Source organism: Lissotriton helveticus, chromosome 5_1, assembly GCF_964261635.1.
Source record: "Lissotriton helveticus chromosome 5_1, aLisHel1.1, whole genome shotgun sequence".
Taxonomy (NCBI): Eukaryota; Metazoa; Chordata; class Amphibia; order Caudata; family Salamandridae; genus Lissotriton; species Lissotriton helveticus.
In genome coordinates, this window is record NC_136065.1 from 1490623090 (window position 1) to 1490641722 (window position 18633).

The 18633-nt window shown below is 43.4% G+C and overlaps 1 protein-coding gene across 1 annotated transcript; it reads right to left on the reverse strand.

The window, feature by feature from the left end:
* Positions 1-17329: 17329 nt before the first annotated feature.
* Positions 17330-18238, reverse strand: LOC144752677 (olfactory receptor class A-like protein 1). The gene has a single exon (XM_078640546.1). It carries the CDS (start codon positions 18236-18238, stop codon positions 17330-17332), a length of 909 nt encoding a protein of 302 aa, XP_078496672.1.
* Positions 18239-18633: the final 395 nt, after the last annotated feature.

Below are 18633 nucleotides of genomic sequence, written 5' to 3' on the forward strand. Positions count from 1 at the left end.
GGTGCTTCTATGTTCCCCTATACGTAATTTCACTTTTCTATCGGTCATACCAATGTAGTGCAAATTACAAGGGCATGTTATTCTGTAGACTACATTTTCGCTGTTGCAGTTTGTGTGGTTGGTGAGTGAGGGGTCTTCTAAAAGGACACGCTTTGTCCTGCATAAAGGTTGGGCATAAGTGCTTGATTAAGCCTTAAGCTTTAGGCACAGAGACTCTCTCTATCACGCCTTTAGGGGGTACTCCTCCATTTGTTGTGTTAAATTCTCTAGAAGGAGACTAGGAGTGCCTACCTTACACTATTGTAAACCACCCTCACTCTCTCCTATTGTTTTGCAAAAAATTTAATACCAGCCAGGGGATCCAGTGTACTACCAACTGGCCCGACGTTTCAAGGGCCATTGATGGGGGAGAGCTGTGGGACCTGTGACTGCCCCTTGCCCCCTGAAGACCCACAAGGTTGCGTTTGGTGGATGCGGCCCACAACCATGTCTTGTGCCCGCTGTGGGGTCTGATGCCGGGGGTCTGCATCTGGGGCCGCACAGTGTCTTTTCAACTGCCATGTCAGGTGGCGGAGGGAGGGTAAACAAACCCTTGCAGACATCATTGGCTTCCCCTGCTCCCACTGAACGCGGCCTTCTGATAACCCTGCTTCACCCAGGGCCGGGTGCAGAGAGGGCTGCGACTGGGGCCGCAAGCCTTTTTGGCTGCCATTTTGTGTAGAGGAGGAAGGATGAAGCCCCTTGAGAACACCACCCGCTGCCCCCACTGCAGACAGTTTCTCAATAGCCGAGCCAGGCCCCCATGACGTTCACACCCCAAGAACACTGCTCCTTCCGAGTCATGTCCTGGAATGTAAACGGTCTGCTTGACTGAATTAAACGCACAGCAGTCCTGAAGTATGCCCATCCACACTCTCCCGACTTCCTCCTGCTCCAAGAAACCCACCTGCTCCAAGAAACCCACTGTGCCTTTCTAGAGTGCTATGGCTTCGTTAGGGTGATGCACTCTGGCTTTAGCAGGGGCTCTCATAGAGTTGCCATTCTCCTCAGAAAGACCTTTCCATTTGTTCTCTCTAATGTCACTGAAGACCCACAGAGGCGCTTCGTGATTCTCTTGGGGATACTGGGTGAAGCTGTCCTTCACCTTCTCTCTATCTATATCCCACCCACGACACTGACTTCCACACTACAACATCTCACTAATAACATCTCCAACCTTCCCGAAGGTTAGATGATCCTCAGTGGGGGCTTTAAGGTGGTTATGCAGCCCACTATTGACTCCACGGGTTAAAGCATTATCTAGCGCCCTTGACGATATTATCATTACTTCTAATGTCGTTTTTGATCTGTTTATGGCAGGGGATTTTAATGCTGCTACTTGTCCACTTTCTGACCTAAACTTATGCCGGATGGAAAATTGTCAAGGAGAGGGTGCATTACATTTCCAACACAATCACTATGGGGAATCATTAAATCTCTTCCTCCACGGACATGATATGAACATCATGGATAATGACAGAAATGATTGTGAGGAACATACCCCAACCTTCATAGGCCGGGGAGCTTCCTCGGTGATTGATTTCATCTGTATCTCCTCGAGCCTAGAAACCAGGGTAATGGCTCCCAAAGTGGTCGATATGCAGTTTAGTGACCATAATTGTTTGACTGTTGAGGCACTGTTGTGGGAAAACAAAAGGTTTCCTAACACAGGGAGTATTCATAACATCGAACCCCACCGCCCCAATGGTATGAGAATTAGATGGAATGGGGACAAGGCTGAGATTACCTCTGGTTCCATTATTAAAAGTTGTCTGACAGATATTGTAGGGATTTTAGACGACGGTGATGTCACTGCCAACTCTATAAAATGTTTTATTTATATTAATTCAATCATTGATTCTAAACTTACGATTACCGCTAAGCATAAGGAAGGACGCTTGCGGGGATGGTTTAATCAAGCCTGTACACTAGCCCTCAAAGAACTAAAAAAGGCACTAGCAACCAAACCCAGAGATAAGAGCTTGGTTCTAAGTCTTAGAGGTAGTTACAAGGAAATTTTAAAACGTAGGAAAACGGAGCTCCAGCAGGAGGCGTGGGAGAACCTGGCTCGGGCTGCTGAATTGAACGATTGTACCCTGTTTTGGAAAACAATGAATTCCCCTTTTCTCAAAGACAAAAAAATCCCTGAACTAACTATCACCGTCCTTAGGGAGGAGTGGATTTCTCATTTCTCTAAAATCTTTGACTCTGACAGTGTCATGGAGGATATGACGGTTAGATGGCCCCATTTGCCACTAAACATCTCCGTCTCAGAGGTTATAGACAGTATCAGGGCTAGTAAAGGGGGGAAAGCACAGGGTCCAGACGGGGTCCCAATCGATGTTTATAAATTAGTACCCGAAGTTTGGGGCCCACTTTTAACCAATATTTTTAATGCTGCAGTTTGTAATGAGGTACCTCCGACATGGGAAGAATCGATTATCATCCCAATATTTAAAAAAGGTAATCGTGGGGATGCCAAGAACTATCGCCCGATTTCCTTGTTGGATTCTTCCGTAAAAGTCATGAGCCGAGTTCTTATGGTAAGATTAGAAGAATGGGTGGAGGAGAACGGTATACTGGCCGACAGTCAATTTGGTTTCAGGAAAGGTCGTGGCACGATAGAGCAATGTCTTAACCTAGACTTGCTTATCGATAAATATACCCTAGCAAAACCAGGCACTATTTATCTCTGCTTTGCGGATTTAGGTAGTGCCTTCGATCTAGTGGATCATGCCATCCTATGGGCCAAGCTTATTGAAATGGGGGCTCCCGAGGGTATCGTATTTTTTCTGGCTCGATTGTACACCAAATTACGAGCTTGTGTACGTTACGGTATCCAAGGGGAATGTACCACCAAGTTTAAAATCGGGCGTGGAATTAGACAGGGATGTGTGTTGGCTCCACTGCTTTTTACCCTTTTCATTAATGAGATAGACTCAATTTTAAAATCTATGGCAGTGGATGCCCCCACAATACACGATGACCGCGTCCCAGTTTTATTATACGCGGACGACGCGGTTCTAATCTCACGCACCCCCATAGGCCTCCAACGGTTGATGGATGGTTTTTCCTTATTTATTAAAGGAAGAAAGCTAGTAATTAATAAATCTAAAACTGTTGTAATGGAATGTGGAAGGAGGAACGGAAGGAAGCCCTTCTCATATTTCATTGAGGGGAATAAGGTCCAAATTGTCGATAAATTTTCTTATCTAGGGGTCACATTCTCAAACAATAAACATAACAAATGGTCTAGCGAACACAATAATGTAAGATCTAAGATGGCCAGGACTTCTAATGGCATATTTACGTTGGCTACGAAGCTGGGGGACAGGCGTGTCCATGATATGCTCAAAATTTTCCAGTCTCGATGCCTCTCCACGGCCCTGTATGGAGCAGGTGTCTGGGGCTATGCCCCGGCGGGACCGCTCCAGGTAGAGGAGAACACTTTTTTAAAGAGACTCTTGTGTCTACCCAGCTCAGTCTCCAATGTCTTAGTGCACAAAGAATTGGGTATTTTCCATCTTTCCGATATGGTTCTCCTGAGACCACTTATGCTCTGGCGTTCAATATGGATGAAAGAAGAGACGTCTTTGTGTAGATCCATTATATCAGACTGTTTGTCCCTGGATAATTATCGAAGGATTCCTTGGCTAAAGTATAATGTGGATTGTTTTCAGGAGTACTTTGGCCTGGATGTTTTGACTAACAATTGTGGTGCCTCTGATTTAGCCAAACAAGAAATTAAGAACTCTTTTTTAAATCATCAAGCTAACAGATGGCACCAAGAGAATGTTGCTCTTTCCTCTTGTACTTTATACTATGATCTAAATGATTTTTCGGGCTTCCAACCGTATTTATCGCAGGTGACCTGGAAGGCCCATCGGTTTGTGTTGACTAGATTGAGAACTGGGATAGTCCACAACCTAGTGGCCTTCCCTCAACAGCGTTTACCTCCTATTGGTCCCTGCCCATGTGACAACATTTGTTTACAAAGCACTAAGCACTTTCTTTTGTTCTGTCAACTGTATAAATACCTGCGGATTGCATATTTGAAACCAATGTTCGTGAAGTTTGGAGTAAGGAATGTAAAAGACTCCATGAGACTGCTTTTTAATCTTCAACACCCTGATGTCTGTTTTTATACAGCGACTTTCCTTTTAAAATCAATTAATGCTAGGAAAAGCATGCAGTTTTAACCATTATTAACCGATTTGTACAGTTTGTATTAGTATGGCCACCGCTTTTTTGATTGTATTTTTGTGTATTGTGCTTTTATGGACTTGTTTCCTGTTCCGAATAAAGCTTTATGAAATGAAATGACATGACTCCACGGGTATCCCTTCCTCTGCCAGGTTGCTCCCGGACAAGATATTGTCTGACTGGGTGGCCAACTTGGGCCTAGGTGATGTATGGAAAGTATGTTATCCCAGCTCTCCACAATACATGCATACATCACTCAATGGGGTGCCCCTGGAGGTAGTCAAGGCATTTGATTACTTGGGAATAAGAATTAACAACAAAATGACCTGGAATTCCCACATCTCGAAAATGCTGCTGAACCTGAAAAGAGTGTCAGGAGCCATCGCAAGAGACCAGCGAGGCACGAACAGCAGACCCATAGCCCCAGCCCTGGCGGTGTTTGAAGGGAAGGCATTGGCTTCAGCGGTTTATGGCTCCGAACTCTGGGGGTTTGAAAACATCCCAGAACTGGTTAGGTAAGAAGAATACGTTTTGGCAAGATCTGGTCTCGCTCCCTGTCTCAACCCCTTTAAAGCCACTTTTTCTTGATTTGGGCAGACGCTCAATCAAGGATATAGTCTGCCTGCGCCCATTATTGTTCTGAGTGCGCCTGCGAAGATCAACAGATCTAGCAAACTACGCCGCAGCATTTGACAAACTCATCAGCTTGGGCGGCTGTGTTAAGATCCGATGGCTGAGCAAGCTGAAAGAGTTGGTCATGCGGTTAGGATTGGGTGAGCTCTGGCGGACTCAATCCTTCCCACCAAAAAATGTTCTTAAGAAAATCTATTGGTATTGGGTCCAGAAGGAGGAACTAGAGGGGCAAAGGTGGGGACCTCTGACCGACCAATTTCTGAACAATAAGTCTGTCAGAAAGCTCAAACCATTTCTGGATTTTATCCAAACACCCAGCGACAGAACTCTCTTCCTAAAACTCAGGTATGGAAGCTTACCACTAAACTCATTTACTGAGAAGTGGAGATCTTCCCTGCCCAACCATACTTCATGCCCATGTTGCCCATGCCCCAAAGAGTCTTTAGCCCATTTCTTGTTCTCTTGTAGAGCCTATAGGAGGGCAAGAAGACGATGGCTTAGGCCGATCTGAAGGGAGTTGGGCTTCAGACGGCATCTTAATGCCCTACGCATTCTTAGAACAGATGTAACATCTTTGGCTTTGGTGTGTGAGGTTGCGAAATATTTGGGAAGAGCCTGGCAGATACGATCAAACCAGATAAAGATGATTTCAAACGAGGGTACTAAAAGTTAACTTGGGCTAACTGTGTCTGACTCTGCTGCTATTCTGTTTTTTTTAATGGCCCTCCTGGTTCGTTCTATTTTTACTGTATATATGTTTTTTATTGCTTTTAAGATTTGTATATTGTTGCGTATGAACTTTTAAGGGTTGTTGTACTCGAAATTGGTTTTTACTTTTATGATAAATGTTTTTATCGAATAAAGTACTAAAGCCAAGTCAAGTCAAGCAAGCTTTATTCGACGATTGTCATAAAAGCATATTCCATATATATAAAAGTACATGTATAAAATTCAGTAGATAAAACCAGATTAAAATCCAGATTATAAAAATTCATAAAAATTCATAAGATACATAAATAAAATCATTCAATTTACAATACAAATATGACAAATATTATTATGCGATAATTAATATGGGTACTTGGCCTACGAGGTTGGCTAATATATTATGCTTTCAGCAGCCGGGCTCTAATCGTCCATGCCCAACCTAGGAATTTCGCCACTGCTATATACACAAACATATTGGGACTGGTGCAAATAATTCTAACTGCAATCATTCCTCTCCTCATTCCCAATAACCTACACATTGGGCGAAGATGGCCAATGGTTTCAGGAACATCCGAGCAAGCCAGACAAGCCACCTTGCCCCCACTAGTCTATCTATTGGAGAATGCCCTTACCGGCAGGCTTCCCACTCTTAGCTGAAAGTAGAGCTTGCGGTCAAGGGGCTTCGTGATGACGTCCCAAAATTCCTATATGTATACTACAGCATACATCAGCGGCACGCTATTCCCACACCCGAATAGACATGATTCTTATGCTGGCCCGAATGTCAGTGCATGACCAATGCCTCCATTCTACTCCGTGGAATCTCGGACCACTCAGCAGTGCTTATGTACCTAGGCCACACTCCCGCTGGACTATGCCCCATATGGCATTTGAACACCTGGTTCCTTCAAAACAAAGAATTTCACAAGGCAGTGTTAGAGGAACTTAAACAATATTTCTTCACCCACCTAGGTTCGGTGACCTCACCTAGTATCCTTTGGGAAGTGGGTAAAGCTACCAGCCAGGGTGCTGCCAGGGCCACCTCAGAGCACAGCAGCGGACCCGAAGTTGTCACCTCACAATCCTCGAAGCAAGGGCACTACGGTTGGATACCGACCTGACCGGATTCCCAGACGAGCCCCAAGAACGGCAACTGGCAGCCGTGCGAACGAGATTAAGCAAACCACACTGGAGTTGTCCAAACTGCTGTGTCATTTATCTGTCGCCTCTGTGTATGGATTGGGGACAAAAATGGGAGACTCCTCCACAGGCTGGCCTCCTAACCCCTGGCATCTTGGATAATCCATGAGGTCCAAGACCCCTTGGGTTCCGTCAGATGTATCTCCACGGAGATTGCACGAGCTTGCTACGTTTTTTACTCCCATCTATACCAAGCGTGCCAAATAAACGACACTCTTGCGGACTTCCTTAGCCCCTTGAAGGCCCACAATCCCTGCCTGTCACAATTGGAAGCTGCTAGGTTAGGACACCCCTTCACACCAGAGGAAATAGGAGTGGCGATCTCCTTTCTGGCATCTCGTAAAATTCCGGGCCCTGATGGGTTTCCCCAGGAGTATTACACGTCCTACCGCAAACAGCTAGTTCCCCACCCCATGGCCTTGTTCCACCAACTGGTGGAAGTTGGCACCATCTCTCCAGAGACAGACATAGCCACCATTGTGATCATACCCAAAACTCAGCCACCCTTATTGTCCTGCGCGAATTACAGACCAATCTCCTTAATCAACACCGATCTTAAAATCGATGCCACGGTTTTAGCCAAACGCCTGCGCCCACTCCTCGCCACACTGGTCCACCCAGACCAATGTGGCATCATACCTGCTTGTGCCACCAGACACTGTATTGCCAATTGGCTATTGCCAATCATCAGGTGCTCACCCCCTACTTAACGCACCTTCTCGTAGACTTCGAGAAGGTCTTCGATACGGTAGACTGGCACTATCGTGACGAAGCTGTTGCAACGATGGGCATGGGTCAACAATTCCGCCATTTCATCCACGTCCTTTACTGTAACCCCCAAGCTAGGGTGTTGGTCATTGGCTCTCTATCTGAGATCTTCCCAATTTAGAGGGATAATTTTTACGGGGTGGACCCCAAGAAAACACTACCCCGCCTGGGTCAGTAATACAGCACGTGGAAGAAAATGGACGTAGTAGTTCTTTTTCATATCAAAATTACAGAAAACAATTCACCACTCAAGATTTGAATCAAATTCAAAAACGGAAATTTAATTTCCATAAGTAACACAGGCATTAAATGTTATTGTCAATCAAAGCATTAATGGGTTGCAATGCACTAGTTCCAAAACATTGGTAATGCATAAAGTATTTACAGTGCTCTCAGTGTGAGAAGAATAAAGGAAGATAGGGCAATGGTAGTGAATTGGTGAGTGAGGGACAGGGTAAAGGAGTAGTGACAGAGACACAATCACAGTTATGTACAAGAAGACCTTTACAGCATATTACAGGTCAGTTTGATCCCATATATACATTGCTCATAGATACGTTTTAAATTAGATTATTCCATTCTATGAGCTTGTAGATGTTAGGTAAAAGGGTCCACGTTTCGACCCTAGCAAGAAGGTGGGTGAGCGGTTTCCTCACGTCGGGGTCTTTGTCAGGACAAGTTGAGCACCTAAGAATAATTAATAATGGTTCAGTGCAGTGATAAAGTAGGTATCAGTGGTGAAAAGTCAGGTAGGTGAATCAAATACCACCTACTTGTATAGGGAAGGACGGGCAATGTACGATTTCTAATGGGCTCTCGAAAGGCTCCTAAAAATCTAAAGGGAGACATGTTGATAAATTAAATTTCATGTCTGGGGCAGAATTATTCCAGCACACATATGAGAAACAGAAGGGTGACACACTCACTTCTGCAGCTTTGCTTGCATGCGGGGTAGTGAGTCTCCCTAATGCAAAAATTGAGTAAATCAAGATCAGGGTCTGATCTTGATTTACCAACTGGTGGAAGTTGGCGCTATCACTCTAGAGACAGACATAGCCACCATTGTGATCGTACCCAAAAACTCAGCCACCCACGTCGTCCTGCGCGGATTACAGACCAATTTCCTTAATCAACCCCAATCTTAAAATCGATGCTACGGTTTTAGCCAAACGCCTGCGCCCACTCCTCGCCACACTGATCCACCCAGACCAATGTGGCTTCATGCCTGCTTGTGCCACCAGACGGTAGAGACACAAAATATCGAAATTAAAATATCGATATACAATAATATCGATGTTTTAATTCCGATGGTATAGAATATCGATGTGCAATATATCGACAGACAGAATATCGTTATTAAGGTATGTATGTTACTAATATCGAAATTTACTAATATCGAAATTTTGTTTAGTGTTATGTATTTTATTATGTTGTTTATATGTTTGTTAAATATGTTTTTTAATGTTTGTTTGGAAATTAGTAATTTTGTTTACATTTTGCGTTTTAGTATCAGAGCGGGATGTGGGTTTATAGGGGAATAGGGTGGGAAGTAATTTAATAATAATTAATTAATTAATTTTTTTATATAATATTTTTAATTAATAATTAATTGGTAATTAATTATTATTAATTAGTTAATTGAATTATTTAGAGTTAATGTAGTAGTATTTACTATTTTTTGTTATTGTTAATTAAAAATTAATTGGTAATTACTTAATATTAATTAGTTAATTAAATTAATTAGAGTTAATGTGCTAATATGTTTAATTTTTTGGTATTGTTAATTAATAATTAATTGGTAATTAATTAATATTAATTAGTTAATTAAATTAATTAGAGTTAATGTGCTAATATGTTTATTTTTTGTTATTGTTAATTAATAATAATTGGTAATTAATTATTATTAATTAGTTAATTAAATTAATTGAAGGTAATGTTCTAATATATTAAATTTGTTGTTATTGTTAATTAATAATTAATTGGTAATTAATTATTATTAAGTGATTAAATGATGTGATTTATTTATGTGTAGTGGGTTGTGTGTTTATAGGGGAATAGGGTGTGATATAATTAAATTTAATAAATTGAAGAGATTGTATTTATGTATTGGTATTTATTGTTAATTAATTGATAATTAATATGTGTTAATTAGTTCATTTATGATTACATCAATTTAATAATATTTATTGTTATTAATTGATTAATTGATATTTATATTAATTGTGTTTTTTTGTGTGTAGTGTGTTGTGTGTTAAAGGGGGAGTAGTGTGGGGAGCAATTTTTACCCCCATGCTATCCAACGCTTTCCCTACTGTTGCACCCTTTGGAGTGGGAATAGTAATTTTTACCCCTACGCTATCCAACGCTTTCCCTACTGTCCCACTCTCTGGAGTGGGAATATTAATGTTTACCCCTACGCTATCCAACGCTTTCCCTACTGTTGCATCCTCTGCAGTGGGAATAGTAATTTTTACCCCTACGCTATCCAACGCTTTCCCTACTGTTGCACCCTCTGGAGTGGGAATAGTATTTTTTACCCCTATGCTATCCAACGTTTTCCCTACTGTTGCACCCTCTGGAGTGGGAATAGTAATTTTTACCCCTGTGCTATCCAACACTTTCCCTACTGTTGCACCCTCTGGAGAGGGAATAGTAATTTTTACCCCTACGCTATCCAACGCTTTCCCTACTGTTGCACCATCTGGAGTGGGATTAGTAATTTTTACCCCTACGCTATCCAACATTTTTCCTACTGTTGCACCCTCTGGAGTGGGAATAGTATATTTTACCCCGACGGTATCCAAAGCTTTCCCTACTGTTGCACCCTCTGGAGTGGGAATAGTAATTTTTACCCCTACGCTATCCAACGCTTTCCCTACTGTTGCACCCTCTGGAGTGGTAATAGTAATTTTTACCCCTACGCTATCCAACGTTTTCCCTACTGTTGCGCCCTCTGGAGTGGGAATAGTAATTTTTACCCCTACGCTATCCAACGCTTTTCCTACTGTTGCAATATGTGGAGTAAGTATATATATTAATTTATATGTAGAGTTTTAAATTTATTTTAAATGTATATGTATTAGTTATTATTTTTTTAATATGTTTTATTTTTTTATTTAATATTTGTAAAATTATATGTATTTTTAAATTATTTTTACATTATTATTAATACATTTAAAAAAACAATATTTTTATTTTTGATATTTTTATACTACGATATTTTTTTTCCGATATTTTTGTACTTACCTTTATGAAGATATAACTCCGATATTTTTGATGTCGATATTTTTGTGGCGATAATTTTGTATGTAGATATTCTGTATGTCGATATTATGTCATAGATTCCCACCAGACACTGTATACGGTGCCTCCAATTGGCTATTGCCAATCATCAGGTGCTCACTCCCACTTAACGCTCCTTCTCGTAGACTTCGAAAAGTTCTTCGATACGGTAGACTGGCACTATCTCGACAAAGCTGTTGCAACGATAGGCATGGGTCAACAATTCCGCCATTCCATCCACGTCCTTTACTCTAACCCCCAAGCTAGGGGGTTGGTCAATGGCTCTCTATCTGAGGTCTTCCCAATACGGAGGGGCACAAGTCAAGGTTGCCTCCTCTCCCCACTCCTTTTCACACTTGCGATGGATCCCCTGGCGTGCCTTTTTCGCGCCGATGACTCAATACAGGGCTGTTTGTGGGGGAGCCACCACGAAGACAAAATCACATTGTATGCGGACGACATGCTGCTCTATCTCGCAGACCTGGCCCATTCCGGTCCCAAATGTCTCCAATCATTCCAACACTTTGAGAAGGTCTCGAGTCCCAGGTTGAACCCAGCCAAGTCAACCCCTGTGCCTCTCCACCCCTCCAGGGAGTGCTTCGACTGGCAGTCTCCCATCCCTATTAGATGACAGTTGTTTAAATATCTCGGCATATGGGTGGCCCAGCTCCCTGAATAGGAATGGGCACTGAACGTCACCCTGCTGGTTAAGCGGACCAGTACAGTTATCAGTCTCTGGCAAGCCCTGCCACTTAATCCACTTGGACGGGTTGCATTATTTAAAAGGATGATCTACCCTCGCTTCTCATATAATTCAAAATACTACTTTCCATTACCCCCATAGCTGGTTCAGAGATCGACTCCATGACCACACTATTCTTATGGGGCACGGGTAGACCGCACATGTCCCTTGACTGTTGCAATTTTATGTCCTTTGACGGAGGACCTAGCGATGAGGTTGCTTGTCCTCAATGACTGGTTTACAGGGGGATGGGCTTACCCCACCTACCAAACCGAGCTTCAAGGTATGAACTTTCCTAGGATCCAAGCCCTCCTGTATGGCTCCCCCATCCCCCAAGTGCTCCCAGGGGTGACGGGAACGGTCTTCTTGGCCTGGCGTTCAGCCTTGCATCACACACTGCGAAAGTATATTGACTCAGCAAACACCACCCTGGCAGGGTACATGGCTCGGCAAGGTGGTAACATTATGAGGGTTTACACATTGGGACCACATTGGAATCTCCCTGCTGGGCGATGTGTGGGTAGGGGATCATATACGGTCTTTTCAGGATTTACTGAGTCGCTTCTCTCTCCACACCCCATAATTTTACAAGTACTTACAAATTCAACACGCCCTCAACTCGCACATCCCCAGGGTACCACGCTTCCTGAATTCAGCCCCCAGAAGCACAGGTCATGATGGGGAACCTCAGGAGGGAGGCATAACCCGCATATACCGCAGTCTCACAAACAAGAGCCCCACATCTCTGGACCCACTTAGGGCTCGCTGGGATGGTTGGTTGGGCCCCCTCGAGGAGGAGGACTGGTGGGATGCTCTGATGGCCCCCAAGCAGAATCATTACCTCAGCCAGACTCCGTCTAGTCCATAGTACTTGCTACCTCCACACTGGATACCTTACTTCAGACCGACTACACAAAGCAGGTCTGCGGGCATCACCTGACTGCATGCTATGTGGGCACCACCCAGCAGACGCCTTCCACATGGTTTGCTTATGCCCCCACCTCACAAGATATTGGGATAAAATAGAAACAGAACTTACACACATGTTGGGGTGGCAAGTACCACATGATACCCTGCGTCTCCTCCTGGGAATTACTGATGGTCTGGATGGGACCTGGGCATACACATTGTTCCTAGGCACTGCAATCGTGTTAATGTTAATGTTAGAGCTATTTTTAAAGCGCATCTGTTACCAAAAAGGTGTCCTGGCGCTAGGAGAAGCTCTGAAAATAAATCAAGCCAAATAGAGAGATGGGTGGGTTGTTTTTTGGGGGTTTTCTTGGATTCATTTGTAAAAAGCCACATTTTTAATGTCTTTCTGAAAGCAAAAAGATTGGTCATGCTCCTCAGAGAGAGGGGAAGTTCATTCCAGGCCCTAGCTGCATTAACTGTGAAGCTTCTGCCTCCCCAGTTGGCCTTCTTCACCCTTGGTATTGTTACCATCTTGGCGTCAGAAGAGCGTAACGTTCTGGTAGGGTTGTACCAATAGGTGAGTTGTTTAAGGAATTCTGGCCCTATTCCATGAAGGGCCCTGAAAACCAAGCATAAGGCTTTGAATTGGGTACGTTTCCTTACTGGAAGCCAGTGTAGAGCTTTAATTTGGGCGGAGATGGATTCAGCTCTAGGTATGCGGGTAAGTAGTCTGGCTGCTGTGTACTGCAGAACCTGTACTTTGTTTAGAGATCCCTCATGTATCTTTAGGTACAGACTGTTGCAGTAATCCAGCCTAGGCATAATTAAAGCAGTAACAATAGTTTTTTGTGCTGCTTTAGGGAGTGATGGCAATATTTTTTTACAAGATGTTAGAATATAGGTGGTAGTAGAAACCACTTTATTAATCTGGTCCCTGCAGCTCAATTTCTCATCAATCCAGAATCCTAGATGTTTCACTTTTATAAATCGTGGTGGCCAAATGAGACATCGACATGGCCTAGGTGTGGCCTGACCCCCCAAAGATCACTAAATGCCATCGGGTGGGCTAGTGCGCCGCTCAGCAGAAACCCTTATTTGAGGCCAGGGGTTGTCCAGCCAATTATCAATGGGTGTGGGGCAAATGGGTAGACCAGATGGGTTAGGGGACCAGAGAGGGGAGACGCTTGTTTCTGTCATAATGATAAGTGCCCGTCCGATGTGCCCATCTTGTGACTTCACATCAGATGCTTTCTATTGTCAAATAGGGGATTTTGCATTCAGTGCTGTCAATGTAATTTTTGCCTTTGTTCTAAAAAATCAATAAAGTTGATTGTCAAAAAAATATGAGACACTATTTGACTGCAATCTCTGGCAACACTTAGGGGTCGATTCCGATTCGGGAAAAACCGCTCCGAATAGCCATTTGGAGCGTTTTTCCCAAACGAATTGTACCCTGCAACGTCCCCCGTACGTACGACGAAGTACGATTCATACCAAGAGGCGTACTCCGTACGAGTCGTACAGAGACCGTACGACTCTAATCTCCGTACGATTCTCCCTCAGAACCCGCTGTACGCGACATCTGTACGGGTCGCGGCTGGTTTTTACAACCCAGCAAGTACGATACGTGTCGGGTACGCACCGTACGACCCTTTTTCTAAGGGAGCTGAAAACAGCCGTAAAAGCAGAGTTAGCGCCGAAAAAGGTACGGAACGTCCCCCCGGGTACAGTGCATACCCCCCATGATCGCAGGGGTACGCACCGTACCCTACGATGAGTGTACGAGCTGTACCCCCATTGTACGATGGGTGTACGAGCCATACCACCATTGTACGATGGGTGTATGAGCCGTACCCCATGTACGATGGGTGTACGAGCCGTACCCCCATTGTACGATGGGTGTACGAGCCTTACCCCCATTGTACGATGGGTGTACGAGCCGTACCCCCATTGTATGGTACGATGGGTCTACGAGCCGTACCCCCATTGTACGATGGGTGTATGAGGCGTACCCCCATTGTACGATGGGTGTACGAGCCGTACCCCTATCGTACATGGGGTACGGCTCGTACACCCATCCTACAATGGGGGTACGGCTCGTACACCCATCGTACAATCGGGGTATGGCTCGTACACCCCATGATCGCAGGGGTACGGTGCGTACCCCTGCAATCATGGGGTGTACGGACCGTACCGTGTGTATGTGTTTGTGTGCTTTTCCGTACGACTCGCCCTTACCTGACGTGGACCATACGAATTGCGTCCTTATACCCCGGTCCGGATCGTACTCGTCGGGTCGTACGGCATGTGTACGAGTCGTACGGTTCACGGTTTCAGCCTTGCAATACGTACGCTCACGACGATTCGGACGTATTCACAGAATACGGATCGTACTACGCGACTCGGACGGACGGGTACGATTCGTACGGAGAGGGCTCCGGATACAAATCGTACGAACGTTTTTTTTCCCGATTCGGAATCGACCCCTAAATGTATTGATCATTGTTCCTAAAGGATCATGGTTCCATCTTTCATAACTAAGCTCTCTTCACATTTTTTTGTCTCTAGTTCTAATGATTAGACTAGTAATGACATCCGATTGAATCAACACCATGTTCCTAAATTAATGAGGCGTAACATGAAAACATAAAACAATTATTATTTTTTCCCCATCATATTGCATAGTATACACACACTAGCTGCGCTGAATAAGGACACTTTTTTAGCATGCTAGGCAGGCTCCACCCTACATGGCATGCAAGACGTTAACTCCCAGGATTCCGTTCCCTTCGGACCAATGAGAACAGGCCTACACAGTCACCACACGACTGAGGGCAGAGACGTGTTGCTCACTACGATGTGGCTACTTTGCCTGCAGAATTCCACACCGGAGCATCTCTGGGACCTAATGGAAGGGCTGCAAAAGGTTATCCACATGGGTTGCTGACCTTGGTGGAACCGGGGCAAGACCCTGCAATCATTTACCCAATCAAGCAGAGAACTTGGGGGTAGTGATTACTAACTTACCAGGATCATATTGGCCTCTACACTTTCTTCCTTTTTTCCCCAGAGTGTGACTATAGGCACCGCCCCCCTCCGGGGTCCATGTCACTAAATACCATACGAACAAAAGTAAGTTATATACTGTTTCACTCCTAGATATCATTATGTAACAGGCACACAACTTTGGAACTGAATTTTACTTGAGGATTCTGGTGCATTCACCAGAAGGGAAATTCTACAATAGTCATAATACAACCTTGCAATATTCTCTGCCTGACAAAGGGTCCATAACTAATGAATGCCTGATCATAGTTTGCTCACATTGACAGGAGAGGTCACACACTTGGAATAGAGCACTCGGACCTGAAGGATGCCTGTTGTTAAGAATAGTGATTACAAGCACACACAATAGAATGTTTTCCACACACGCGTCTTGCAGGGAGTGGGTAAAAAAAATGCATGCAAACGAGTGAGGCATGCCAACATGTCACATGCATGTTCACTGACCGATAAAGGTCAGTTAATCGTCTACGGAGGACGCATACACTGACCAAAAGAATAACCTTAGTGGCATGCAAGAATGATTGCAATTATATATGCCACAACTGGAGGTATACGTGACAGTCAACAGACGACAGTCAATCAGACCTAGACTGAAGGAACTACACTGGCTCCCTGTTCAAGCCAGAATTAAATTTAAATCACTCAACCTGGCTCATCGTGCCATGCACGGAAGGGGTCCGGTACTCATTCAAAATCTGGTCAACCATTACATTCCCCCACGACAACTGAGGTCCAGCTCAAAGTCCCTCATGAAGAACACCATAACAAAAAGAGCCAGATGGGGGGGAAGGTCCTTTTCCCATCTAATACCTAAGCTCTGGAACAGCCTAGATCCTGACATCCGATCGATCAAAGAAGAAACTCAGTTCAGAAAAAAACTTAAGACCTTCTTTTCCCACCAAACTAGTCTTCCTCTCTCACTCTATCGTTCCTCAGCGCTGAGATGCCCAAGGGTAGTCACGTGCTCTATAAATCCCATAAACATAAACATAAACATAAACAGTGCATGGATGTACTATACCGAGTGCTGCATCATCCAACAACAGAACTTGTGAATTTCTATTTGATTTTCTCCAGGTACATCATGTTGGGTGAAAACCATAAGCTACAGTTTCACCCCACAACATGAACATTGTTTTTTTCCTTTTGCACACCTTACCACTGGTGCACATGCACCTTCAGGACCCCTTTTTCCTGGCCCATTACTGTTGGTCCTGTAGAAAGCCTTTAATCAAATTCAATTGTCTGAAACATGTAGACCTAATTCTGGATCTGCAAGACCATTTTTATCTCTTTCACATCTACGTTTTGCCATTAATCCTGTCCCAGGAACCCTTTATTAAATTTATTTTGGCAAGGAGGGGTGTCCTGGAGACTGTTTTAACTCACTCTTTTCACAAATTGACCCATAAAAAAAGAAAATTCCTGCTCTGCTGTAATCAGGCATCGAAGTCCACCTAGGATGCATTCAGCACCCTAGGTGGGAACCCAATGATGCAGCATGCCACCAACTAGGTTGGTGGGTGAGGGTTCTTTAAAAAAAAAAAAAATGTTTTTTCTAAATGGATGATGTGAATGCAGTTTGAATTTACCGAGTTAGTATTTGAAGTTTATTATAATTGTCTAGGGGAGAAGGACAAGTAAAATTTGTTTAATTAAATAGCAGAAAAAAAGTACACATTGTAGACCACAACTGACAATATATGCAAATAATTATCATTTCTAAGTGACCTATTTATGTAAGATGGTGGTTCTTGGAGTGTTTTGAGTTGTGCTTCAAGGTAAATACTTGAGTTTCAACTGAACTTTTTTGTTAGTGGCAATGACCTCAAGAAGACTCAAAGCAGAATAGCAAGAAGCAAAGAAAACCCGAGCATCTGTGAGCTCAAGTGATATACTAGTTGAAGTGCTATTTGAAAAAAGCCCAATCGCATTATCCAGCCCAAAGAAACATAAGTACATTGAAACCAACATCACCACTGCATTGGCAGCTTTGATTTCTGCATTGCTTCCTCCATTCCACTTGGTGCTTTGGATTGATTTTACTCGTCTCATGTGCTGGTAGAGGATCATCACAATGTAGACGCTGGAGATACTCATTAAACCTATGCAGATAAGGTCACGAACAGTGGGTGACAATGTAATTATCAGGAAGTCAGTGTACGATGGAAAGATAATTAAACAAAATTCAAGGTTTAACACATGGATTGTAGAATTTAGATAGAGACCCCAGGAAAAAGAGTACATTGCAAATAAGTGAATGGTCATATTTAAGCACCAAAAGAATAGCGTGATAGATAAAAGGTTCTGAACCAGCATTTTTTTAATGGTCGTCCAGTAAGTAGTAGAGGGTGCTAGAAGGACATTCTGGTAGCAGCTCATCAAGGAAGTCATGGATATTGACATGGCTCTGCAGACCCGATAGGGGAAGATAACAAAACAACATCCTTGTTGATTAAAAAGCCTTTGAATTCCGAGAGTTGAAAGAGACTGTGGAATGCCTCGAATCAAAACAACTAACAAATTTATGAAGGAAAGTTTGAATAGTATTGTATCAGCAGGAATCAATTTACCAGTAAAAATCCGGAAATGTGCAAAATATCCCAGAATGATCAAGTTACCAGGAATTCCAATGGCTTTGAGTGACAGAAAGAGAATTGCTTTTAGAATGAGACGTATCTCCATAGCTGATGTCAGATCTACGGTATCATAAAAGATATCACAACTGAATCCTTTAGATTTGAATCTGAATAAATGAAAGTTTGTCGTCTGATGATGGGATGCTGACGATAAGATTACATTATCCAATGGTTTTATTCATGCAGTAAGGGTCGTTTGTGTTGATCATTGTCTTGGCTGATACCTTGTAACATTCCCAAGTATGGTCGACAGTCCTGGGTATTGTGACTCCTTATATTGGAATATGATACCCGTGGAGGTTTCATTTTCTTATTTATCCAGCTTATAGTGAAGTCGGCATGGAGAAATGATTGTTGGGATCGTATACTTTCCCAGTTGAATAATGTCATCCTTGGATTCTTCTTTAAACAGTAACTGTAAAATAAAACAAACTAAATTTT